Genomic DNA, 25034 nt, shown 5'->3' with positions numbered 1-25034 from the left:
GGGACCCTTCACGCACGCCTCTCCAACGGGCCCGCACCCTCGCTCCTCGCGCCCGCCCTCCACCGCTGCGCCAACGCCGCCCTCTGCCCGCCGTCCTTGGCACAGGCCCTTTCCCGGGACAGGTGGTTCACGCGCTCCTCTGACCTCACCCTTCACCCGGGACCCAGCTACCGACGGACGCTTCGGGATTTCGCACACCCACACCTCTGTCCCTTTCCTGGCGTGGGGTTGGGGACGACACTGCTCCCACAGCACACTTTTGCCCGCGACTCCCCACCTTTCGTGCCGTCCTCCTGCCCCTCACACCCGCCCCTCTGCCCTGACTGCCCACGCTATTCTCTCCTTGCCCTGCTCAGTACACTATGCTCCCCAGCTCGGCTTCTCGGAGCGGTTTTTCGTGAGCTCACCTGCTGGGCCCCTCACACATTTTCTCCCGGGTGGCCAGCTGTCCAGAGCCCCGGGGATAGTGTGCCACAGGGAACTCAAGGCCAGGCCATGTTCGGCGGGGAAAGTCCTCCCGAGCAAAGCACAGTATAGCACAACCCTACCCCACTCTCCTGTTGCAGCCCTCTCCAGTCCTTTTTAGCCCATCGTGTTCAACCCAGCTCTTCCCTGTTTAGCGCAGAAGTCGTAGATGTTAAATGAGATTTTAAGTTAAATTGTAACATAGGAAGAATCAAAGACACGAAGTCAAATGCCACCCACCTCTCAGTGTACAGCACGCTGAGGCATGAGGAATGCAAGTTCAATTCCATCTTTGGGGTTTGAGTGACTTCGTGACACCTGAAGTTAAAAAAATAAGGGGGATGTCGTTCAGTGTGAAGGTCCTGGATTCAATACTCTATACCAGGAAATAAAAAAATCTATGGCAGCAAAGTATAATACCCTGTGTCTATAGCCTCAGCATTTGGGAGGCTGAGGCGGGAGAATCATCTGAACCCAGGAAGTTGAAAACAGCCCCTGCAACATAAAAAGAATCTATGACTGGATTTATGGATTTAAAAAGAAAACCAAGTGGTATAGCTCAGTGGCACAGTTCCTGCCTGGAAATCTCGAGGTCCTGAGTTCAATTCCCTCTATCAAACAAACAAACGAAGAGAACAAAGATTCATGTTCAGAGGAGAGTATCAAATGTGAAAATCAGAGACCTCATCCAAATAGATTGGATGATCTAGAAGAGTGTGAGGTTATGAATGTAGTTAAGTGGTAAAGCATTTTCTTAGCCTCTTCTAGGCCCTGGGTTTGTTCCTCACCAGAAGAAGAACAAAAACAATTTTAAACTGGAAGAAGAAAAATAATTTTAAACAATTACACCTGTAATCCCAGCTACTGGGAAGGCTGAGGCAGGTGAATCCCAAGTTTAAAGCCAACGAGGTCAACCTAGTAAGAGTGTCTCAAAATAATATATTAAAAAATGGCTGGGGATATAGCATTCAGAGTGCTTGCCTAGAAGGTATGAGGATGAATCCTCAGTGCTTGGGGAGAGGGCATAAGTTTAAAATCCAGTTGCTGTTTTGTTGATTATAGATTGACTTTCATCTTTTGCCATAGGCTTTGGAATAGACAGACATTACCACATGAAGAGCTTGGAGAGGAAGAAATAGCTCTTTGGTGAGCCTGACAGGATAAATATTGCCAGGTACACCAGTACTGTCCAAAAGAAAAATAATTAAAATTTTCTAGTAACCACATTTAAAAACAGCAAAAGCAGAAGGGCACATTTATAGAATAGCAGACTTGTAGGCATATTATAGCAAAAGTTAGAAATCAATTCATAGCCTGTGACTATGCTCATCCTACCTGTCACATAGCTGGCTGTATTTCAGGCAGCCTTGACTATCTACTTCTCTTTGATAATAAGCTGGGCCAACTTGACTGTGTCTAGCTTGTGTTTTCCTTAGTTTGAAAAACATATATTATTTCCAACTTGCTTCATGTCTCCGAAGGACAGGCCCAGTCAAGGACTCATTTAACTCTACTTGCTCCGCTCACACCCCCTCCCCTCCTTCCCAGAATGTTCCTGTCTAATGATAAACAATTCTTTTTAAGTAAATCTGCCTGACAACAAATGACTTAATTCATGTAATCCATGTATCCAATCATGTAATAACTTGCTATCTACTTCCCACTTGCAAACCATATTTAAACTGAACTCAAACCTGACTCTGGTCTGGTGATTTGAGCTTCCAGGTTCCCTAGCCTGCTAGTGTAATACAAGTTGTCTTCTAACTCTTCAGTGCAGAATCTTCCATTTGGTTTGATATTGGTCTTTCTGCAACAAAAGGAACAGGTAAAATTAGTTTTAATAATATTTTTTATATAACCCAATTATTAGTTTTCTAGGGCTGCCATAAGAAAGTACCATAAACTGAATAGCTTAAGCAACAGGCCTTTCTTTCTTTTCTTTCTTTCCTTTTCTTTTGTTTTCTTTCCTTCTGTCTTTCTTTCTTTTTTTTTGAGACAGGCTGTCACTCTGCAATTCACACTTGAACTCACTGTGTAACCACTGTGTAACCTTAAACTCACTATGTAACCCAGCATGGCCTCAAATTTGTGGCAGTCCTTCTGCCTTAGCCTCTTGAGTGCTGGGATTACAGGCATGTGTATCCATATCCAATGTAACAACAGTAATTTTTTGTCTTACAGTTCCATAGGCTAGAAGTTGGGGTTCAGGATATGTGTAGAGCCATGCTGTCTCTGAAAGGCAGGGAAAGATCTGTTCCATAGCTTCTGGTAGTAACTTGGCTTGTGGCAGTAGATCTCCAAGTTTCACATGGTGTTTTCCCTGTGTATGGGTCTGTCTTTGTATCCAAATTTTCCTTTCCAATAAGGACACAGGTCATTAGGGACCCACTTAAGGTAGTAACTCCTCATCTAAATGAATTACATAAGAAATAGAGGGTTTTTGTTTCTTGTTTTTTGCTTTGTTTTTGAGGCACTGGGGGTTGAACCCAGGTCTTTTCATGAGCTCCATCTTTAGCCCTTTTTTACTTTTTATTTTGAGATAGGTTCTTCATAAGTCACCCAGTTGCCCAGGCGGGGCTCAAACTTATGATCTTCCTGTCTTTGCCTCCCAGAGTGCTGGAATTACAGGCTTGTGTCACAAGGGCCAGCAGGAACTTCTAATTTATAGCCATCAGTCAGAAGTAGATGAGGCCCTGACTTGCCACTGGCTCCTGAAAGGAGACCCTCTTGTGGGACTGAAAGCTCAAACTGTGGGATCTGATGCTAATTCCAGGTAGATAATGTCAGAATGGAATAGTAGGGCTGGGATGGAGAATTGCTTTGTGTAGAAAAAACTCTCAAATTTGGTGTCAGAAGTGTGTAGAGAGTGAATACAGGGACAAAAAAAAGTGTTATCTGTTGCATCTGGGGGACAAGCACTGCTGCTCTGTTGTTGGAGCAGCCCACCTGGATAGAAACTCAGCCCTAATAAGAAATTAGAGGGACAGAATTTAATAAACAAGACACTATTTGTAAAGCAGAAAAGGAGGGAGGGAGGAGAAGATGGATAGGTACCCTGATAAGAAAGAATCAGTGTAGAGTGTCCCAGAAAGACGGAGGACCCCTGGGCCCTTTGTTTTCAGCTGTTTTTATCAGAGGCGGGCGGTGAATGACTCTTTCCCCTCTACCCAGAACTTGCCTTAACTGGAAGGGCTTCCGGCACCTCTGTCTAACGTCATTTCTTCCATGGTCTATGTGTGGCTTTTTTGTCTGTTATTTGCCCTTGATGTATCTTTTAAGGCCTTATCTGTGGCGTAGGTGGCTAGTTGGCAAGAGGGTGCCTTATTCATAGTGAGCTTAGAGCTAGTGAGGGGGTGTATGGCTATCTATTGTAGTCCATAATGATTCTAAGTGAATAATATGACTGTAGAGTGAACACATACATATATAAGTGTACATGTTAGTGCATAGGTGTGAGTACATACTGCCTTAAAGTTAGCCCCCCTTGCTTCTCCTGTTTTTTTTTTTTTTTAACTGGAGGTGGAGGTGACATCTTTTGTGCACCTGGTTTTCTCTCTGTGTCCTGCCTGTCAGCTCTTTTTCTGGTCTCTTGGTGCAAGTCCCAAGGCCATTTGGTGCCTTTCTTTATCTGTCTGTGTTTTTTTTTTGTTTTTTTATCTTTCTCTTTTTTTTATCCCTGCCTTTGACTTGCTTCCCAGGGGACTCTCCCTAGTAAAGTTTGTTTTTAACTCCTTTTAGTCTGGATTAGCTGGAAGACCTAAGAAGGCTCCTGTTTTATATTCTCACCTACAGACCTCTGTCCTTACATTTTCCTTCTTTTAATAGTATTTGGAGGGGCTGGGGATTTAGCTCAGTGACACAGCGCCTGCCTGGCAAGTGCAAGGTCCTGAGTTTGATTATTGGTACCGGAAAAACAACAACAACAAAAAAAGGCATTTGAAATTGCTTTATGAGTTTCTTACCAAATTTATATCTTGCACTTAAAGATTTACGTATGTGGAGGGCAGGGGCAGGGAGGGTAGTCTCACCCATGGTACATTTAAAGACCTTCTTGGATTGAATGTTTTCTGAAGGTAATTATCCTATTTTATTGTTTTAACATTGATTCTTTGGTTGCAAATTTAGATTTGTCTGAGTTGAAGCTTTTGTGGAACTTTCTGTACTAGCCAGCAAGGCAGAACAGGAAGTGAAGTGGGAACAACACTGAACTGGGCCCCAGAACCTGGGCTCCAGCCCCAGCCCTCCCTCCTGGTGTGTCCCTGCATCAGGTTCCACACCGAGAAGCAACAACTCAGAGCTTCCTTCCACGAAGACACAGCAAGGGGCTACATGACAGAGGGATTTACTGTAAAGCAGACTTCACTCCTTGACTTGTTAATGACTTCTTAGCAGCAAGAGAATCTGGTGACTCATGACACATGTACAAGAAGATGAAACAATTTCCTTCCTCTTTCTTAAGTTCATCTCCTAACCCTCTCTGGACTGTGGCCCAGACCTGGCATGACTTTGAAGATTCAAATGTTGGAGAATGTATATCCTCGCAGCCGATGGCTGTTTCAACCGCTGACAATCTTGCTGCTGTTGGGTGAGTGGGGGTCGTTTTGGAAGAGGGAACTTTCAGCCACTGCTACTACCTGGACTCCAGGGACAGTGTTGTAAGGAACAGGTGTGGGTCCTAGAAGCTTGGGACAGACAAAGGGAAGAGAGAACCCTGAATTCTTATAGCTTCCATGGTTCCTAAGGTCAGATTTTGGAGATACTTTCACAATGTCTAAGAAGCTCCCTGTAGTTCAAACACCCATAGTACTTTGTAGTCATGTCATATGGATAGAAATAAGGTAAGGAGGATAAGATAAAAGGATGCTCTTATAGAAGATTAACTGCAAACAGGCTTTTTTTAGACAGGGTCTCACTATGTAGTTCATACTGACCTTGAACTCACTGTGTAGCCCAGACTGCCCTCAAACTCAGTGTTTCTCCGGCCTCAGCCTCTTGAGTGCTGGGATTGCGGACATGTGCCACCACACCCTGTCAAATAGGGTCTGGGAATGGGTCATGAAAAAAGAAGGAGCCCAAGTCACCTCCCTCTACCCTGCTTCTTCTTCTTCCACACTGTGTATATGTATGTGTGTGTGCATGTGTGTGTGTGTGTGTGTGTGTGTGTGTGTGTGTGTGCTGGGGTTGAACCCAGGGCTTCCTCACTAAGCTACATCCCCAGTCCTTTTAAGAAATTTATTTTGAGACAAGGTCTTGCTAAATTGGCCAGGCTGGGCACCCACTTGGAATCCTCCTGCCTCAGTCTGTCAAAGTGCTGGGATTATAAGAGCGTGTGACCAGGGCCAATTTAACTGTATTATCTTCTTCTGTTGCTCTGTGTTGACTTACCCACTTCTCTTTTACAGCTTCTGGAGAAAGGCTAACTGGTGAGTTTGCTTTTTGCTTTCTTGTTTTGATGGTGCTGTTTCCTCTGAATAAGACACTGTACTTATTTTGTAAGGTAAGGCCTACCACCAAAAATCAGGTTTCAGTTTGACATGCGCAATGCCCCTATTTCATGCTTCTTTGGAATCCATGACCCCTCCAAGGTTAATTATTTACATTCCTTTCTGCTATCTGCCTCTCAGCAGATCTCCCAAAGGCCATGGTGAGACGAGAGCCCCCATGGATCCAGGTGCTCCGGGAAGACCGCGTGACTCTGACCTGCGAGGGTGCTCGCAGCCCTGGGAACCACTCCACCCAGTGGTTCCACAACTGGAACTCCATCCCCGCCCAGGTCCAGCCCAGCTACAGGTTCACGGCCAAGAGCAACGACAGTGGAGAGTACAGGTGCCAGGGGGGAGGGACCAGCCTGAGCGACCCTGTGCATCTGGACGTGATTTCTGGTCAGTAGAGGATGGAGGGGCTGGGAGGACCAGGTGAGGGGAACCTGCTGACATTGTAGATGATGGGAGGAAAGGAGGCTGGCCTGACTTCTGGGAAGCACCGTGACTTGCTAGATGTGGTTTTGCCTTCTCATTTTCTTTTTCTTCCGTTTCTTTTTCCCTCCTCTCTCCTGTCCTCTCCTGTCCTCTCCTGTCTTCTCCTCTCCTCTCCTCTCCTCTCCTCTCCTCTCCTCTCCTCTCCTCTCCTTTCTTTTCCTTCCCTTTCCTTTCCTTTTCTTTCCCTTCCCTTCTTTTTCTTTTTTCTTTTGCAGTACTGGGGATTGAAACAGAGCCTTTGCACTGAACTACATTCCTAGCATTTTTATTTTTATTTTGAGACAGGTTCTCACTAAATTGCAAGATGCCCAGATTAGGCTCCAGTTTGTGATCCTCCTGCCTAAGTTTTCCAGAGTGCTGGAACTACCGATGTGCATCACCACAGCTGGCTCATTTCTCTCTTTACCCACCCCTTTTCTTAGAAGCTCCTCAGCATATATTAGGTTGTGTTTGCCTCAGTCTTGATTGAGCAAGACTGTGGCAAGGCCACAGAGAGGCAGCTGCAAGTGAGAGAAGCAGAAGGAGGTCCCTATTTCATAAAAGCACCCCCCTCTCCTGTGGTGAAGCAGAGAACTTGGAGGTAGAGACCTGCAAAGGCTCACAGTGGGAGCCTCCCTGTCAAGTATGAGCAGGTCAGTCTACCAAGAGATCATTCTGCCCGGGAGTACGGGAGACCGGGTCCCCAAGGAAGGAATCTAATCTGGTTAAAGGTGTGCAGGCTGATACCCTGTCACAATGACTTGGACTTCTATTTCTGAATGAGATGAAAATTTATGATATAGTTTTTGTAAAAATTAAATTTTTTTCAGCTGATACATAAACATTGTGTATATTAGTGGTATAATGTAATGGCTTGATACATGTGTATATTGTGTAATGTTTCAATCAGGTTAAACACAATTTATCTCCTCAAACACTTTGTCATTTTTTTTTATAGGGAAAACATTCACAGTCTTTTCTTCTAGGTTTTTGGAATATATGGTTCATTGTAGGCATCCTGTTGTGCTACTGCACACCAGAACATCTTGCTTCTAGCTCACTGTACCTCAGTACTCACTGACCAACTTCTCCCCAGCCCTCCCTCCCCCCTACTCTCACTACCCACTGGTAACCACCATTCTACTTTCACATTCTATGAAATCAACCTTTTTTAAAAATTTGTTTATCTAGGTTTATTTGAGACAGGATTTCACTATTAGTCCAGGTTGGCCTTGAACTTGAGGTGATCCTCTTACCTCACCCTCCCCACTTCCCGGTGTATACTATCATGTCTGATGAAATCAACATTTTAAAAAACATTCTGTGTGTGATTGAGATTATGTAATACTTGTCTTTCCCCCAAGGTAGTTGTTTCATTTCACTTAGCATAATGACTTCTAGTTCCATCCATGTTGTTGGAAATGACAGGATTGTATTCTTTTAATGGCTGAACATTTTGTAACTCATGAGACGGTTATAGTGAAAGGAATTACATGACCTGATTTAGTTTTATGTAAATAGGAGGTGTGTTCAGTTTAATAGATTCTATGAGGAAACTACTCCTAGACTATTTCTGCCCCTCTCCAACGTCTGAAAATATGAGTAGTTAATTTCAGTTGTGCCTCGGTGCATAAGCCCTGTAGGTGGTACCTGTAAGCACCCAATGCTTTAGACTTTTCTGTTTAATATAAAGAAGGCAGTTTTTTTTTTTAATGGCCCTTTAAGTCCTGCTCTACCAGAGAGACTGCTGTGATAGAGTCACTCTAAGCAGACTGCACTCTTGTGGAACGTTCAGTGGTAGAACATTTAGCTAGAATGCACATGGCCCTGGATTTGATTCCCAGCACTGCAAAATAAATAAATATTAGGTTACACTAAAAAACCTGCTCAGTGATATCATTCACCTCTGCTTTTTGTACCCGTTCCTCTCTAGAAAGAGATGGTATTTCTGACTTTTGTTATTAAAAATGTAAAATTACACATAACAAAAATTTAAGTCCAAAGAGTTGCTAGAGCCAGGTATGGTGACCCACATCTGTAATCCCAGCACTTGGGAGGCTGAGGCAGGAGGATCATTGTGAGTCCAAGGTCAGCCTGGGCTGCATAATCAAGTTCAAGGCCAGTCTGGACTACATAGTGGGACCCTTTCTCAAAATAAAAAACAAAAAAAACAAAAAACATCAAAAGAAAAGAAAAGGAAAGAAAGAAGAATAAGGAAAAAGTTGGAGTTGCTAGAGAGCTACCACCTAACCCCATAGTTCTGTTGGAGGAATTTAAACCCAGGGACACTCAATAGCTAATGATAGGAGCCAAAATAAGAATCTTTTTTTTTTTTTCTTTTTGGTTTTTCTCCAGTGCCAGGAACCGAACTCACGACCTTGCACATGCCAGGCAGGCGCTTTGCCGCTGAGCTAAATCCCCAGCCCCTAAGAATTTTGACTTTAGATTTTTGTTCCATGCTGTCTCAGTCACACTATCTTGCCTATCCTATCCAGAATACTAGTCTCAGAAGTGAATTTTCATTTTAATAAGATAGAATAAATTGAGATACTTATTTCTGTAACAGAGCAATTTGAGTTTCTTGTTTAATAAATCTATTAATATATTCTTTAGGACTTATCCTTCAAAATAGCAGAACGTTGGAACCCAATTACTCTACCATCAGTGAAGAGAGGGGTGGCTGGGAGTGAGAGTGTCTATAGGCAAGGAGGGAAAAATGACTTTAATTTTAAAACTTTCTCCAGTGACCCTGTGTTCAGAGCCACAGTTGAACACTGAATTCAAATAGTCAGTGTTTGAATTCACAAATAAAATGTGTGAACTTTCTAAAGTTCACTTAAACTTTATTTAATAGTTGAGGATCAAACCCAGGGGCTCCTACATGGTAGGCAAACAATCTACCAATACTCTCAGAGCCCTAGTCTTGAATGTTTATATTCCCTAAGATTCATATGTTAACCCTAATCCCCAAGGTGACAGTAGAGGAAGTAGGGCCTTTGAGGAAGTGATTTATATGTGTGAGCATGGAGTCATGACTGAGAGGAGATTTCTTATAAAAAAGCCCCTGCCCCCTCAAGAAAAGAGACTCACAGGGGCTTGTGGGCTTCTTATCACTTCTACCATGTGATCATGTGGCAATTCTACAAACCAAGAAGAAAGTCCTTAGCAGATGCAAAGGCTGCTGGCATCTTGATCTCAAGCTTCTCAGTTGCCAGAACTGTGATAAATACATTTCTTTTGTTTGTAGCCATCCCATTTATGCTGTTTTGTTATAGCAACCTGAATGGATTAAGATAGAGTGGCTCGCAGGGGATGGTGGCGCATGCCTGTAATCCCAGCACTCCGGGTGGCTGAGGCAGGAGGATGGTTGCGAGTTCAAGACTAACCTGGGCTACAAAGTGAGCTCAAGGCCAACCTGAACTGCATAGGAAGACCCTGTCTCCAAAAGACAAAAAATAAATACATAAATAAATAGAGTGACTTTCACTATTAAGGCTCTACTTGCTGCTAATACCATTAGTAGCCACATAGCTCACTTCCCAAACTTTTTGAAGAGTCACTGTTAAATTAATAATTACCAGACAGCAAATCCTGTATCTATAGGAAATCAAAGGTTTCAGATCCTATTCAGTACCTTCTACAGTTGCTGAAATGCACTAATTTTCCTATGTAATTGTAGTGTTTTACTTTCTTCAACATTACTTTTAAATATCTGCTGTTTATCTTTGGATCTTCTGGAAACTCCTATCCTTCAGAGTTCCCACAGGCATAATACCGTATTTTCCCTGTATAGGAATGCTTACATCTGCCAGGAAGCTGCCGCCCAATATTTTTGCAAGTTCTATGAGTCGTGTAGCCCTGAGCTCCTGCAAAGGTCTTGGTATTTTACCATTAGAAGTTTTTCTTCCTGTGTGTCTTTCAGACTGGCTGCTGCTCCAGACTCCTCAGCTGGTTTTCCAGGAGGGGGACGTCATCGTGCTGAGGTGCCACAGCTGGAATAGCAAGCCTTTGGCAAAGGTCACATTCTACCAGAATGGAATAGCCAAGAAATTTTTCTCTCTCAGTAGAAATTTCTCCATCCCACATGCAAACCGCAATCACAGTGGTGATTACCACTGCACAGGACATATAGGAAGGACGTCTCACTCATCACAGCCTGTGACCATCACTGTCCAAGGTAAGAGCCAGCACTATTGAAGGAGCTTTAGGCATTGGAAGGCTGGTTAGAGAGGGGATTACTGATCCTTTTTAGGTTTCGGTACATGGCATTCTCCTGAGTGGTCCTCTTAATGTCCACAGGACCCTCAAAATTCTAGCTGACTTGACTGCTGTGTGGATATGCTGCTCTATACCAGTGTATTCCTTTGGGATTATGGAAGTGGATGCCATTCACTCAATTTTAAGATGCATCTTTTCTTTTCCACAAATACATCTGCCAGACATAATCAGCCTCCCTCTTTTCTACCTCTTTTCAACCACTCCTGTTTTGTGTCCTTCTGCCTGAAGGGTTCTGAGGCTTGTGCCTGCCTAATGACCTCCTAGCCTAAGCTCAAACTATAGCTCAGGGCAGCTGAATGAGTTTGGGGAATACCTCTCCACCCATGAAGAACTGGGCCTGTGTCTATTATTGAGAAATTTTGCATTAAGCAATTCCTGTGGTGCCTTTTCAGTAGGCATCACAAACTACTTATGACAGACTGATGTTGGAGAGTCCTAGGCTCAGAGGAGGTAGTGAATGAAGATCCACTGATGTGGTCTGTGGACTCTGTAGCTCCCCAGTCATGCAACTCCCTAGGGGCTTTTTGGAATGAAGGGTTCTGTGGTCAGATCGATGTGGAACATGCTGCATGCTCTGTTCCTTCCTTTTATATTCACAATGCTTGTTAAAGGCTTTAAGAAGTCTGTTGTAAAGAAAACTTTATTGTGGGGTTCTGCAGATTGACCCTAGGATCTTTGCATTGAGGTACATTTCTCTCCGGCCTCTGATTTTTTTGTTTTGAGTCAATGCCTCATCTCAGTCAGTCACTAAGTTGCCAAGGTGAGGGGAGAACTCCAATCCTCCTGCCTTAGCTTCTCAGAGAGCTCGGATTACAGGCTTCCACCACCACACCCAGCAGAAAACTTTTAAACTGTGTTTCATATGCAATTGCTAAACCAAGGTGACCACTTATCTTTGTCCTAACTTCAGATAGATATGCCACATTGTCCTTTAAGAAATGCTGATTTAGTGCTTTGGGGGGAATGCAGAGAGACAAAGATATCCAGAGAGACAAAGATATCCTTTGAAGACTTCTTGACCTACCTATCTGCTTTTGACTTTGTCTTAAGCCCCTGGCTTGGGTGAAGTCACAAAGGCTCTCTACCGGGGACCTCACTGTTTATTATTAAATGTGTGTATGATTAAAGGCCCACTGTTTATTATTAAATGTGGGGACCTCACATTTCTACTTTAATGACTATTATTTTCTCTATTTCTTCGTCTCTCCTATCAGGTCTGGAAATTCCATTCATGTCTCCTCCTTGGTACCAGCTCGTTTTCTCTCTGGTGATGGGATTGATGTTTGCAGTGGACACAGGGCTGTATTTCCTTGTACGGAGAGACCTTGGAAGATCAATGACAGACTGCAAGAATCAAGTCAGATGGTACAAGGACATTTAGGATAAATGACTTTTCATCCTATGGCATAACATCAGTGGCAGCACATCTCTTAGGCCACACTTTTCTTTCTCCTATAGCCCCTCCTTGAAAGCAGCCTTGGCTAAGGAATCACCTGTTTTGGTCACTTCTTTGCTTAAGCCATTAAATAGCTTCCCTTCACACTTAGAGTAAAAGCTAAAGCCTTTGCAGTGTTTTGCAAGATGCCATGTGATATTGCTCCTCATTGTCTCTCTAACCTCATTCCTTCTCCTCTGTTGTGCTTACTCTTGGATATTCTTGTCCTCTTAGACACATGAATTATACTTCAGCACAGCTTTTGCTATTTCCTGTTTCATTCCCAGGAATGCTATTTTTTAGATACATGTGTCATGCTTCTTCATGTCTGCTATGGTTTGAGCTCATTTTGAAGCTTAGTTCTCAGGGCAGCAGTGTTGGGAGATGGGGCCCAGGAGGAGGTGTTTGAGTCTTGGGGGCTTAGCTCTCACATGGATTAATGCTTTTCCTGAGGGAATAGTTTAGCCATGATGGCAGTTTGGCTATTTTCTTTTTTCCTAATGCCCTGTTTGCTCTTGCACTTTTCTGTTGGGCATGGAGCACATAAGGCTTTTATCAGAAGCCAAGCAGACATGGCCACCTGATCTTGGACTAACCTCCAGAGATGTGAGATAAAGAAACCTATTTTCTTTAAAACTCACCCTCTCTCAGATGTTTTGTTATAGCAACAGAAATCAGACCAAGACAATATCATTTAGGTCTTTACTCAAATGTGCCTTTATCAGTGGGTTCTCCTTGATTATTCAGTATAATTCTACGCCTCATCATACTTCTAATTCTCCTCACCTGCTTTATTTTTTTACATTATATTTATCATCAACTGATGTACTACATGTTTCTTGTTTGGCCCTCCCCCCACCATTTGAATGTAAGCTCCAGGAGAGGCCTTTGTCTATTTGTTTGCTATATTCTTAGTGCCTAGTTCAGCGCCATGTGATTTAGCATTCAGTAAATATTTGTGGAATAAATTCTTAAAGTTTGAAATCAGAGACCTTTTGACCCTAAAAACAAGGTTGTCTACTCTCCTCATTTTAAAACCAGAGCAGCTGTGGCTCAGATAGTTGAAATGACTTGGTTAAGAACATATGAGTGGGGCTGGGGATTTAGCTCAGCGGCAAAAGCACCTGCCTGGCAAGGTCGTGAGTTCGGTTCCCGGTACCAGAGAAAAACCAAAAAAAAAAAAAAAAAAAAGAACATATGAGTAAGATGTGTTGTCTACAGGTCCAAATTCTCTATGATGAATGTGATCCATAAGTATAATAAATACGTACTAATGAAAAGAATAAAGTTTAAAAAATGGGAGTTGGTGTGACAGATCTTTACATATAGTTTGGATCATGCTATAAATTTTACTATACAGATTGCTTTTTGTTGTGTGGTCAGTGTTGGGTGATAATCATCCCTTCAGTTCACAATATGTAACTCATTACTTTAATGTCTGTTCTACTTTAAAAGATAAGCAAACTACGCTACAAAACACAAATGGGTATGTTTAACGGTATGTACAAAATTTGCACTGCATGTGTAAACTTCCCTATGGCTGAACCTCTGTGAAGAGATCAGTCAAAAAAATAAACTAGGCCTGGTGTGGCCTACCTGTAATCCCAGCCCTTTGGGAGTATAAGGTAGGAGAATCACAAGGTTGAGCCCAGCCTGAGCAATTAAGTGACTTCCCTGTGTGAATGCCTGAGGTTCCATACCTAATATCAGAAAACAAACAAACACATTAAAAATATGAGCCCGTTGTGGTGGCACACACCTATAATCCCCTCACTCTGGAGGCTAAGGCAGGAGGACGGTTGCAAGTTCGAGACCAGTCTGGGCTACAAAAGGAGCTCAAGGCCAGCCTGAACTGCATAGCAAGACCCTGTCTCAAAAAAACCAAAATAAATAAATAAACAAATACATTAAAAAAAATAAAAATATGACTGTGTGAGGTCATGAATACTCATAGCCTGCTTCAAGGTGATATCCCCAACTTTTGAGGTTAAGTGAATAGAACTGTGTATATGTTTGTCTGATGCTAGGGATCAAACCCAGGGCTGTGCACATGCGAGACAACTGCTCTAGGGCTAAGTGATACTCCCAGCTCACTAAGTAATATTTTAAGGCTGCTGAAGGCTGGGAGAAACTTTTGGAGGAGCCCAAACAAGGCAGTCCCTGAACATGCGAGGACACAGACCCCCAAGCCAGGCAATCTTTTCCCTTCTGAGGTGGCGTCCCTTCTCTTGAAGGCCCTCTGGATTCTGGCTCCTATGCCTGACTTCTCTTTCTCCTAGAGTTATGGAATGGGTTACTTCTCTTTGAGGATAATATGATTTTTCCATTGTGGAATTCATTTGATACTTGAAATATTCCCTTTCTTTCCTGGACTGATCACCTACGTTCCAGTACTGCTAATTTCTCTGGTAGCCGATTGACAGCTTTTTCTGGCATCACTGGGAGAGAACTGACTTCACAGCCTGGCCCTGTCTCCCTCTTCAGAGGCCCACTGGTCCCACTGAATCCTAATCTGTTGGAGAAAACAACTGCACACGAGCTGCACATTTTAATATCTTTCTTTTTAAAAAATATCTTTCTTTATAATGGTAGAAATTTCCTTGGAATCAGGCAAATAACAATACAGCCTTCTAATATGCTAAATACGAGAAAACTATCACATGTCGTATAGGTGCAAGCAAAAGTAACTGCTGTCCTCGTTAGTATAGTGGTGAGTATCCCCGCCTGTCACGCGGGAGACCGGGGTTCGATTCCCCGACGGGGAGGTAAGAGCCGCTTTTGCTTAATCTCCAAGAGCATTTCCACCCACGCTTGTTTTAAATGCATTTCTTTCTTTCTTTCTTTCTTTCTTTTTTTTTTTTTTTGCTTTCCATCAAAGCCGAAACACCAAAAAATTCAAGTGGAATGTTTTGGATTAACGAAGTGGGACATGGAAAGACTCAATTCGCAAGGGCACAGCCCTGGTGGTAACTAGTGTGACCTTACTACCTATAGACCCAATCTCTTCCTCGATTGTGTAGCAATTTACTTTCCGCCTGAATCTTGAGTGTGAAATGGAAACTCCTCGGCCACAGAGAAAATGCACAGGCCTCTGAAAAGCTTCTGGAGCGACGTTCAGGAGACATTGTATCTCCTCCTCCCATAGGTTGAGTTCTTTTCCCGGGTCCCGCGTCCCTCACCCCAGCGCTACATCCCGGCTTCTCTGAGTAAAGCCTAGGAAAAGAAGCAGGAACCGTATCAAAATAACCCACGGCCTTTGACAGATTTGTTTCTTTTATTGAAGTGCTACAAATCTTAGAATAAAAAAGAAAGAAAAAATAAGGCTTGAACAAAAACAAACATTGTGCATTGGCCGGGAATCGAACCCGGGCCTCCCGCGTGGCAGGCGAGAATTCTACCACTGAACCACCAATGCCACAAACGCTCAACACTTTTCAGCTATTCCTCTTGACTTCACTGCGATCTCCCGCAGCACCCTGCACACAGATCAGACTACTGTTTTGAATCCATTTGCAAATACTGCGTTTGTATTTTAAAACGAACAGTTTTGTTTTTTCAAAATAAACTTTTAAAAAATACTAGAGCGACTATGTGAACTCCCGGCTCTGAGACCGCTGCTCGCACGCATGGTAACGTCTCTTCGGCTTTCCCGAGCCGGGGCGGAGAGTTCGTCCGCGGTTACTGCCTTCACTGCGTCAGCCACAGCTGGGCGCTGTGAGAACCAGCCCGGAGAAGCTGGAACTTTCTCGGTGTTTCTCTTCCGCAGCTCGAAATCAGAGGCCGACGAGGCCGGCCCAGCCTTCCGCACCCCTCCCGCCCGCCCCAGTCAGCAGGGTGACTGCTGCTGACTCAGCCGCCGCGGGCGCAGAGGGCCCTGGAAGGTTCGGGGCTGCCGGGGGCTGCGGGGGCGGTGGGGGCGGGGCTGGGCTCCGCAGCCCTATAAAAGGCGGGCGGCCCAGGTGCACAGCAGATTCCTGGGGGTGGGTGGACTGACAGTGTCTGGGAGCAGCTTCCCCTGCTGAACTACCCTCTGCGCCTGAGCAGCACAGACCTCCAGAGCCTCTGCGTCTTAAGTTATTCCAACCACAGGAAGCCACAACCATGTCGGCCCCAAGGGAAGTGGCAATCGGCATCGATCTGGGCACCACGTTCTCGTGCGTGGGCGTGTTCCAGCACGACAAGGTGAAGATCCTCGCCAACGACCAGGGCAACCGCACCACGCCCAGCTACGTGGCCTTCACCGACACCGAACGGCTGGTGGGGGACGCCGCCAAGAGTCAAGCTGCCCTGAACCCGCACAACACTGTGTTCGACGCCAAGCGCCTGATAGGGCGCAAGTTCTCGGACGCGACGGTGCAGTCTGACATGAAGCACTGGCCATTCCAGGTGGTGAGCGAGGGCGGCAAGCCCAAGGTGTGCGTATCCTTCCGCGGGGAGGACAAGGCGTTCTACCCTGAGGAAATTTCATCCATGGTGCTGAGCAAGATGAAAGAGACAGCCGAGGCATACCTGGGCCAGCCTGTGAGGAACGCTGTGATCACGGTGCCTGCCTATTTCAATGACTCGCAGCGCCAGGCCACCAAGGATGCGGGAGCCATCGCGGGGCTCAATGTGCTCAGGATCATCAACGAGCCCACTGCAGCCGCCCTTGCCTATGGGCTGGATCGGCGTGGGGCCGGGGAGCGCAATGTGCTCATTTTTGACCTTGGTGGAGGCACTTTCGATGTGTCAGTCCTCACTATCCACGCTGGTGTCTTCGAGGTGAAGGCCACGGCTGGAGACACTCACTTGGGTGGAGAGGACTTCGACAACCGGCTGGTGAACCACTTCGTGGCGGAGTTTCAGCGGAAGCATGGGAAGGATGTGAGCGGCAACAAGCGGGCTCTTCGCCGATTGCGCACAGCCTGCGAACGGGCCAAGCGTACTCTGTCCTCCAGCACTCAGGCCACTCTGGAGATTGACTCCCTGTTCGAAGGCATGGACTTCTACACGTCCATCACTCGTGCCCGCTTTGAGGAACTGTGCTCGGACCTCTTCCTCAGCACCCTGGAACCTGTGGAGAAGGCCCTGCGGGATGCCAGGCTGGGCAAGGCCCAAATCCATGACATCATCCTAGTGGGTGGTTCCACCCGCATCCCTAAGGTGCAGAAGCTACTGCAGGATTTCTTCAACGGCAAAGAGCTGAACAAGAGCATCAATCCTGATGAGGCTGTGGCCTATGGGGCTGCTGTGCAGGCGGCAGTGTTGATGGGGGACAAGTGTGAGAAAGTGCAGGATCTCCTGCTGCTGGACGTGGCTCCCCTATCTTTGGGGCTGGAGACAGCAGGCGGGGTGATGACCACACTAATCCAGAGGAATGCCACCATTCCAAACAAGCAGACCCAGACTTTCACCACCTACTGTGACAACCAGCCTGGGGTCTTGATCCAGGTGTATGAAGGTGAGAGGGCCATGACCAAGGACAACAATCTGCTGGGGCGTTTTGAGCTCAGTGGCATCCCCCCTGCCCCACGTGGAGTCCCTCAGGTAGAGGTGACCTTTGACATTGATGCCAATGGCATCCTGAGTGTGACAGCCACTGACAGGAGCACGGGCAAGGCTAACAAGATCACCATCACCAATGACAAGGGCCGGCTGAGCAAAGAAGAAGTGGAGAGAATGGTTCATGAGGCTCAGCAGTACAAGGCTGAGGATGAGGCCCAGAGGGACAGGGTGGCTGCCAAAAACTCCCTGGAGGCTCATATCTTCCAGGTAAAGGGCTCCTTGCAAGAGGAAAGTCTTAGGGACAAGATTCCTGAAGAGGACAGGCACAAAGTGCAAGACAAGTGTCAGGAAGTCCTTGCCTGGCTGGAGCACAACCAGCTGGCAGAGAAAGAGGAATACGAGCATCAGAAGAAGGAACTGGAGCAAATCTGCCGCCCCATCTTTTCTAGGCTGTATGGAGGGCCTAGTGTTCCAGGAGGCAGCAGCTGTGGGGCTCAAGCCCGCCAGGGGAGGCCCAGTACTGGCCCTCTCATTGAGGAGGTTGATTAGATGACCTCTGATGATAAGTCTGCTATTACTGTAAAGGCCTGGGCTTATGGGCCTTCTAGACACTCTTCTATGATTCTGTCCGGTAACTTCAGTGGTTCTGGGGTGAATGGTATCTTCCCCCTAAAGCTGGGAGCTTTCTTCTCAGTATGTGGTATAACTGAGGTTGTCATTATTTGACTTTTTAAAAAAATTCCTCTTCCCCCATTTCATACAAACAGAAACCATTGGTTTTTTATTAACATTTGTGTGGCACTTTTAACATTGCTTTGTTATACATTTTGTTTTTATTTTTACTTTCATGTATGGATTTTGTGGATGTGAAATATAGTTGTGGATCTAAATAAACTTTAAAAACTCCTTCCTGGTTTTCCTTGCAGTCAGTGATATACATGATGAGGCTCATGAAGCTGAAGGAGGGACATGAAAACAATTCACAAGGCTGTGCACAAATTTCCTGTAGGGGAAAACAAGATAAGGCAGTTTGAGGCTGACACACTGAGACAGTACTGCAGTATGAGGGGTGATAGGACACAACTTGCAGTGCAGAAAAAGGGAGGGATATAAGTGGAGTTGAAAAAGCAGAGGATGGAGAGAAATTTAAGTACTGGTAAATTTCCCTTGTGAGACCCTAAGATAAAAATTCTGTGTTGGGAGATTAGTTTCTTAGTCTCTATACTAATAACACAGACAAACAATTTACATGATTGTTAGATGTTTCTATGCCTGTCATTTTATCCATTATTTTGGAGACAAGATCCCCAAATAGACTGGGAATAGTATATGTTAGGGTAGGTCTGGGTGATATATAATTCTCTATAGGGAGATTTAAGTAAATTAACCACTTCTACTGCTCAATGATTGCTTTTGGTAATTTTGGTTTAGTTTCTTTGAGATTTCTTTCTTTTTTGGGGGGGAAATTTATTTTTTAATTTTATGTTTTAAATTCATACCATATAACATTAAGTACCACATAAACTTGTCTTTAGAATATTCAATATTTGATCTGGGCAATATTTCATCTGAATCTGGAGAAATACAATTCTGCTTTTCTGTTTATAAACATCAAAAATGATGCTATATAGAAAATAGGGCATTAGAATCAATTTTTTCTACCTTGTTATTGGATTAATTTACCACACCATGTTTTGAATTGTGGTTGTTGGGTATTATGCAAGAGATCACATCTTTTGCATGAGTGGTTCCTTGGGTTGACCTTATGACAAAAAACCAGAAATCACTTATCTGTGGTGAAAGCCAAAAATTTTTTTCCCCTTTTTTTGAGACAGAGTCTGGCTACGCAGTTCAGGCTGGCCTCAAGCTCACTTTGTAGCCCAGGCTGGTCTTGAACTTGCAGCGATCCTCCTGCCTCAGCCACCCTGAGTGCTGGGATTACAGGTGTGCACCACCATGCCCGGCTCAAAAGCCAAAATTAATCTTTGGGTTTAAACAATAGGTGATAGAGGAATCCTATACTACACTTTTCATCTCTTAAAAATAGAAATGTTTTAGCAGCTTAAACCTTTTTAGCTGTAATATAAAACATATTACAGTAGGATTTATTTTGAAATATAGTCTACAACCAAATCAGTTATAACATACATACACTGGCACTTTAGCACAAGAGCAATCTTTAAAAACAATTGTGGACCTCTCAAATTAGGCCCTAGTATAACAGTCCATGGTCTTACATTCAGCAAATTCATACTAACATATTTTTTGTAGGATAAAAATCAAGAAACCTTTACATATGCTACAAGCTTATTACATGTGTTTACATGACTCTTTTTCCCTAAGAATTTAAAATTTCACATTATATCATTCCTGGCTTTAAACTTTGCAAGGATGAGACCAGATCACTGTCAGAATAGCTTGTGCAGAGCTGTAATACAGATTTATTTTGAAAGCTACAGAAAAAGTTTTGGTGCATCTGTTGCCAGAGGCCTGCTGGTGATGTGTTTTATAAAGGCCACCAGGGTATTTATTGTGCCTCATTCTAATAAGTCCCAAATGCCATTTACACATTTATCACTGCACAATTTAGTACAATGCAATTATTTAAGAAAAATTCACATTTTCTTTTGATAGTTCATTAGGTTGTTGGCATGTTGGTTTGGGTATTCCTGAGACATTAAAATTTCAGATGTCTGCCTGGTTTTCAAACTTGTGTCAGGAAGATGCTTATAATCTGAATCACCACAAGTAAACCTGACCCATGAGTCTTAAATCATTACTTTCCCCCACTAAATAAAAAAGTTGATTCCTCAAATCTAAACTTTTAGCCATTTCACTTGAAAGTTACCTAATTGAGAACTTTGTCAAGTACAATTACTTATTTTAAGTTGCACTGATACTATTAATCCCAGTGCCCACAACACAAATGAGATGAAGTCTGATCATAGCTTTACATCATCAGCTTTACACAAAGATTCTCTACTAAATTTCTTTCAGACCAATTAACCACTATTTATAAATATAACTGAATCTAAACATCATCTTTATACCTGCACTTTAAGTAAGGTTTTAAGTTGAAATGTCGTTATTTCCTTACCTGAAGGATTCAAGGAAACAGAAACCCAGCGGCTTGGTGGTTTGGGAAGAACCCTTGGCGATGGCAACTCACTAAATTTGGCTCCAGCATAGTTCTGCTTAGCTTGAGACTTAAAAAGCAAACTGGGACTTGATAAACTGGAGTTCCAGTTTGGAGTGTTTGGAAAATTCTTGTTCTTCCCCCCATTCTGCATGGCCTGCCTTGCAGCTACTGAGGAGTTATAAGCGTGTCCTCTTTCTTTTTTCTCATGAACAATCTTCATCTGGGAATTCTGATCCTTGGTTTTCTGTGAATTAAGCTGTTGTTGGTTTTTAGTAACATTTCTGGATTGAGGGGCTGGAATGTTATCCCTCTCTCCACCGCCCATCTTCAGCTTCTTTGTCACCTCTCCGTCTGCTTTTCAGATTGCAATATTTCCACAACTTGTCTTCTTCCTTGCTGCCAAGCCCAAGATAATAGGTGTTGCTTTCTGACGGATCCTTTCCTTTGTCTCAGTGCAGAAGTTTTCATGGGCTGATTTGCTGAGTTCAGCCTAGGAACTGAGGCCAACATGTGAGTCTCCTCAGCTTGCAAGTTTGAGAGAAGTCCTAGGGACTTCGGCTCGGACTGAGGGGGCAGCTGTCTCTTGACGTCGAAGCTTCCCTTCCTTTCCAAGGAGTGACAAGTATATTAGTATATATAGTACAGTATGCATATATTAGTATGTATTATATATATATCTTGAGACAGGGTCATTTTATGTAGTTCAGGCTGGCTTCAAAGTCTCAGCAATACTCCTGCCTCAGCTTCTTAAATACTGGGATTATAGGCATGTACCACCATTCCCAGCTCAAAATTAAAAAAAAAATGTTTAAACAGTCTGGAGATGTCGCTCAGTGTGAAGGCCCTGAATTAATCTCAAGTACCCCTCCCCCAACCATTATGTTGTATAGTCTTTGTTGGTTATTAATCACAGTTATGTCACTCAGTTTCTCCCCCAAAACAATGATAAAAGTTATAAAAAAAAATATATCCATTATTTTAAAATATCAAATCTTGGCCTACCCTCAATTCCTACCCAAGACAAGCAACCACTTTCAAGTTTTAAAAAACGGTAAATGCCTAAATGTTACTGAGTAAAAGGTGGCCTGCTGAGAAGCAAGGGAAAGGGGTTCCAGGTTAAAGATCAACCTGTGTGGACCCTTAGATTATTAGGTAGACAGTTCTGAAATTTTAATGTGCATTCGAATCATCTGGACATCTTGTAAAAGGCAGATTCAAAAGGTCTTAGAAATTTAGATTTCAGGCCCCACCTCACAACAAGGCTGTTTACATGCCCAGCTTGTGCAAATCAGAAAGTGATTTGAGGTCTCCCTGAAAAAGGATTTCTTGAAACAACCAATTCCGAGAGTTTATTTTCCCGATCACCTCTCCATTTGGTCTGTCGATTTCTTTTCCTGGTGTGAAATAGGAAACCTACAAGATTAGATTTGGTGGTAGGGGTAGGTTTTCAAGGCTTTTTCCCTTGTTCAAAGACTGAGAACGGTCTGTCACAGTGTGCTCGACATATAGAAAGGGCTCAATATGTTATTGTCAGATAGAAAACTATATAAAAAGGCACCAGGAAACTGGAGTCTAAAGTTAAAATGCGTATCATTTCATAAAGAGAAATCTTAGCTTCAATTGAACATTGGGCTCCCAGTAGTGTAACTCAGCACTTACAGTGGCGTGTAACAATCTTCGTGTAGACACATAACTTGATACTAGCTAAAAAACAAATGTCTTTCAACACTCCCTTTTCTAAGTGTTATTTTGCAAGTAAAAAAAAAAAAACTCACGTTGTCAGAAGTGGGATTCGAACCCACGCCTCCAGGGGAGACTGCGACCTGAACGCAGCGCCTTAGACCGCTCGGCCATCCTGACAGTGAGTGTTTTTGTTTTTCTGTTTTCCTTTAACTTTCTTCACAACTGTTGGAACATGACATAAAATCATGCCAAAGTATTCAATCTACTTATTTTTTCAACTAAAAAAACCGTCCGGAACCTATTTGCAAAATAAGAAAAATAAAACTGTCACAGGCAGCTGGTTCCTATCTGCTACTTCCTGATTACCTCAAAATTTGAAGCTCCATTTTCTCTAGCGTTCTTCACGCAGTCCTCTCTGGAGAGGCAGAGCTAGGCTTTGGTGGATCTCGTTCCGGCCCGTCACGCTCTCACCTAAGTCGGTGTTACGCAGACACCCAGCGGACCAAGTGTGGCATCGAGGAGCTGGGAGCTGGGAGCTGGGAGCTGGGAGCTGGGAGCTGGGAAGAAAGCAAGGATAACAGCGGCGGAGGAAATATCCCTCCAGGAGCTAAATCGGCGCTTTTTCTCTAGTTATCGAGCAGTTTCGCTTCTTGGACTCCCAGCAGTAGGAGGCTCAAGCTTATTCTTCCTTGAAGTCATAAATTTTCAACTATCAGTAAATTTACTGTCTATATCTTTATGTACATAATTCCAAAACCTGTGAGCCGCCAAGCGTTGGTGGTATAGTGGTGAGCATAGCTGCCTTCCAAGCAGTTGACCCGGGTTCGATTCCCGGCCAACGCAACTGTTTTATTTTCCTTCCCACTACTACTTAGTATACCTGACGAGAGCCAGAGATAAGGTGTGCGTTTTACTTCACACCTGAAAGAAATCAGGAATTGCAGCCTTACCTCACTTTCTTTTCCACTTTCAGTCTTGCTTGTGGAACTCTCTCTGCCCAGCACTGTTTTGACAGGATCAGACTTTGAAGAGTTTCTTCTTTCCTCCCTTTCTCTCTCTTTAAACTTCCAACGCTTGAAGAATCTTTGAGATCTTCCGGGTTCTGTGATCTCTCGTCTGAATCTCAGCTTCTTGTATTTTTATCTGCAAGGTTCAAAAGGTAGTTACGACTTCTGAACACCTGAAACTGTGAGTGAGTCTAAATATAGTGTATTTTCAAATTTAAATTTAATTTGAGATTCAGTTGAAATAAATACACTAAGTGAAATTATTAAATAACTGGAAGTTTGTGAACGGATACTCAGTTCAGTTATTGTAGAACGCTAAGACAGTTTCAGTGAAAACGGAGATATGATTCTATTTTTCTATTATAAATTTTATGAAATCTAAATACTGATGATTTTTCCTATAAAATGTTAAAGTTCCAGTGAAGTGCGCAGTCTGCAAGTGTAAAATACACACCAGATTTTAAAGACTAATAAGGAAAAAGTCAAGTTAATAATTTTATATTGATTATGTTAAAATAATTTGGAAATATAGTATTCATTAAATAAAGTTTACTATTAAAAATATAGCTTCTTTTTACGTTTAATGTGGCTATAATAAAAAAAGAATCACATGTGGCTTTGCATCATATTTCTGCTATAATGTACAGTTCCAGACATGAAAATAACTTTGTCGGCAAACAGTAACCACCACGCGTGCTCAAATAGCATAGAAATAATCTTCATAGGAATTAAGTTTTAGCAGTAGGTTGTTCCTTTCCTTGTTAGTATAGTGGCGAGTTTCCTCCCCCATCACTCGAGAGATCTGGGTTTGATTCCCCTCCAGGGAAAAAATGAGAGATTCTTTCGTTTTCCTCTTTATCTGTGATCTCTACTACTGTTAAGATGAATATAACCTTAGGTAAATTTAAAGTTTAGGATCCAAGAGTATAGATTTCTCCAGCGAGTTTCATGGATGGTGGGGAGGAGTATGAGTGTGTTTCCTAAAGGTGATGGGTGATTAGCCCTACGAGCGATTTTTCACCGGATCCACCATTAAATGGGTTTGCCACTGTCTTTATCTTCCAGATCCAGACCTTACTGCCGCTAAGAGAGTACTAGTGTTCAGACTCTGCCTTAAACCCTAGCGTCTGGATTGCCATCTTTCCTCCTTGCCATTTCCTGTACCAACAGGAGATGGCGCCATTTTTCTCCCACCCTCTCCAGGTTTGTTGCTGTTCAACAGCCACTCGCCCAAGTTTGCTAGTCTGCATGCACAGTTCTCACTGCCGCACTAGCGAAGGTACGCAGACTAGTGAAACGCCACCCCTAAGTTGGCGATAGGGAAAGACAGATTGCCTGTCTAAACCAAGCCCGGAAAGGGGCACTGGTCTGCCAATCAGGGCGCCTGGTGTGTTTATGTTTTCTGGTATTGCTGTCATTCTTTTTATTTTTTAATTTTTAAAAAATTTTTTTTTTGTCGTTTTGACTTTTTGAGACAGGGTGTCGCTATGCAGTTCAGGCTGACCTTGAGCTCACTTTGTAGCCCAGGCTGGCCTTGAACTCGCAACGATTCTCCTGCCTCAGCCTCCCGAGTGCTGGGATTACAG

General features: G+C 43.6%; 3 protein-coding genes and 4 non-coding genes across 10 annotated transcripts; 4 read left to right on the top strand and 3 right to left on the bottom strand.

The window, feature by feature from the left end:
* Positions 1 to 2175: 2175 nt before the first annotated feature.
* LOC102022571 (low affinity immunoglobulin gamma Fc region receptor III-like) lies at positions 2176 to 13707 on the top strand. 3 transcript variants are annotated; one of them, XM_005398310.2, is made up of 6 exons: positions 2176 to 2290; positions 4925 to 5050; positions 5868 to 5888; positions 6090 to 6347; positions 10345 to 10599; positions 11915 to 13707. In XM_005398310.2, exons 2-6 carry the CDS (start codon positions 4966 to 4968, stop codon positions 12079 to 12081), a joined length of 786 nt encoding a protein of 261 aa, XP_005398367.1. In that variant the 5' UTR covers positions 2176 to 2290; positions 4925 to 4965; the 3' UTR covers positions 12082 to 13707. The 3 variants fall into 3 exon arrangements, with proteins under 3 accessions (XP_005398367.1, XP_013376888.1, XP_013376887.1); XM_013521434.1 differs by having other exon boundaries at positions 4591 to 5050; XM_013521433.1 differs by lacking the exon at positions 2176 to 2290 and having other exon boundaries at positions 6093 to 6347.
* Positions 13708 to 14828: 1121 nt separating this feature from the next.
* Trnad-guc lies at positions 14829 to 14900 on the top strand. Its single transcript has one exon. It is a non-coding gene; the product is annotated as a tRNA-Asp (tRNA).
* A 579-nt stretch (positions 14901 to 15479) lies between these two features.
* Positions 15480 to 15550, bottom strand: Trnag-gcc. Its single transcript has one exon. It is a non-coding gene; the product is annotated as a tRNA-Gly (tRNA).
* A 545-nt stretch (positions 15551 to 16095) lies between these two features.
* Positions 16096 to 18526, top strand: Hspa6 (heat shock 70kDa protein 6 (HSP70B')). Its single transcript, XM_005398308.2, has one exon. It carries the CDS (start codon positions 16237 to 16239, stop codon positions 18166 to 18168), a length of 1932 nt encoding a protein of 643 aa, XP_005398365.1. The 5' UTR covers positions 16096 to 16236; the 3' UTR covers positions 18169 to 18526.
* A 2137-nt stretch (positions 18527 to 20663) lies between these two features.
* On the bottom strand, positions 20664 to 23783 carry LOC102022261 (proline-rich nuclear receptor coactivator 2-like). 2 transcript variants are annotated; one of them, XM_013521432.1, is made up of 4 exons: positions 23392 to 23783; positions 22808 to 22998; positions 22534 to 22663; positions 20664 to 21362 (listed from the first exon to the last, which is right to left on the bottom strand). In XM_013521432.1, exon 4 carries the CDS (start codon positions 21081 to 21083, stop codon positions 20664 to 20666), a length of 420 nt encoding a protein of 139 aa, XP_013376886.1. In that variant the 5' UTR covers positions 21084 to 21362; positions 22534 to 22663; positions 22808 to 22998; positions 23392 to 23783. The 2 variants fall into 2 exon arrangements, with proteins under 2 accessions (XP_013376886.1, XP_005398366.1); XM_005398309.2 differs by lacking the exon at positions 22534 to 22663.
* Trnal-cag lies at positions 22536 to 22618 on the bottom strand. Its single transcript has one exon. It is a non-coding gene; the product is annotated as a tRNA-Leu (tRNA).
* Trnag-ucc lies at positions 23213 to 23284 on the top strand. Its single transcript has one exon. It is a non-coding gene; the product is annotated as a tRNA-Gly (tRNA).
* Positions 23784 to 25034: the final 1251 nt, after the last annotated feature.

The sequence above is a fragment of the Chinchilla lanigera genome, unplaced genomic scaffold (genome assembly GCF_000276665.1).
Source record: "Chinchilla lanigera isolate Chin_1 unplaced genomic scaffold, ChiLan1.0 scaffold00061, whole genome shotgun sequence".
Taxonomy (NCBI): domain Eukaryota; kingdom Metazoa; phylum Chordata; class Mammalia; order Rodentia; family Chinchillidae; genus Chinchilla; species Chinchilla lanigera.
Note: the sequence above shows the minus strand (reverse complement) of the source record. Positions and strands in the feature narration are given on the sequence as shown.

What these genes read in the sequence shown, in the direction of transcription:
- LOC102022261 (XM_013521432.1), bottom strand. Translation starts at nt 21,083, where the DNA reads ATGGGCGGTGGAGAGAGGGATAACATTCCAGCCCCTCAATCCAGAAAT.
- LOC102022571 (XM_005398310.2), top strand. Translation starts at nt 4,966, where the DNA reads ATGACTTTGAAGATTCAAATGTTGGAGAATGTATATCCTCGCAGCCGA. An exon ending in TTCTGGAGAAAGGCTAACTG is followed by an intron (nt 5,889 to 6,089) that starts GTGAGTTTGCTT and finishes TCTGCCTCTCAG; the next exon opens with CAGATCTCCCAAAGGCCATG. An exon ending in TGTGACCATCACTGTCCAAG is followed by an intron (nt 10,600 to 11,914) that starts GTAAGAGCCAGC and finishes CTCTCCTATCAG; the next exon opens with GTCTGGAAATTCCATTCATG.
- Hspa6 (XM_005398308.2), top strand. Translation starts at nt 16,237, where the DNA reads ATGTCGGCCCCAAGGGAAGTGGCAATCGGCATCGATCTGGGCACCACG.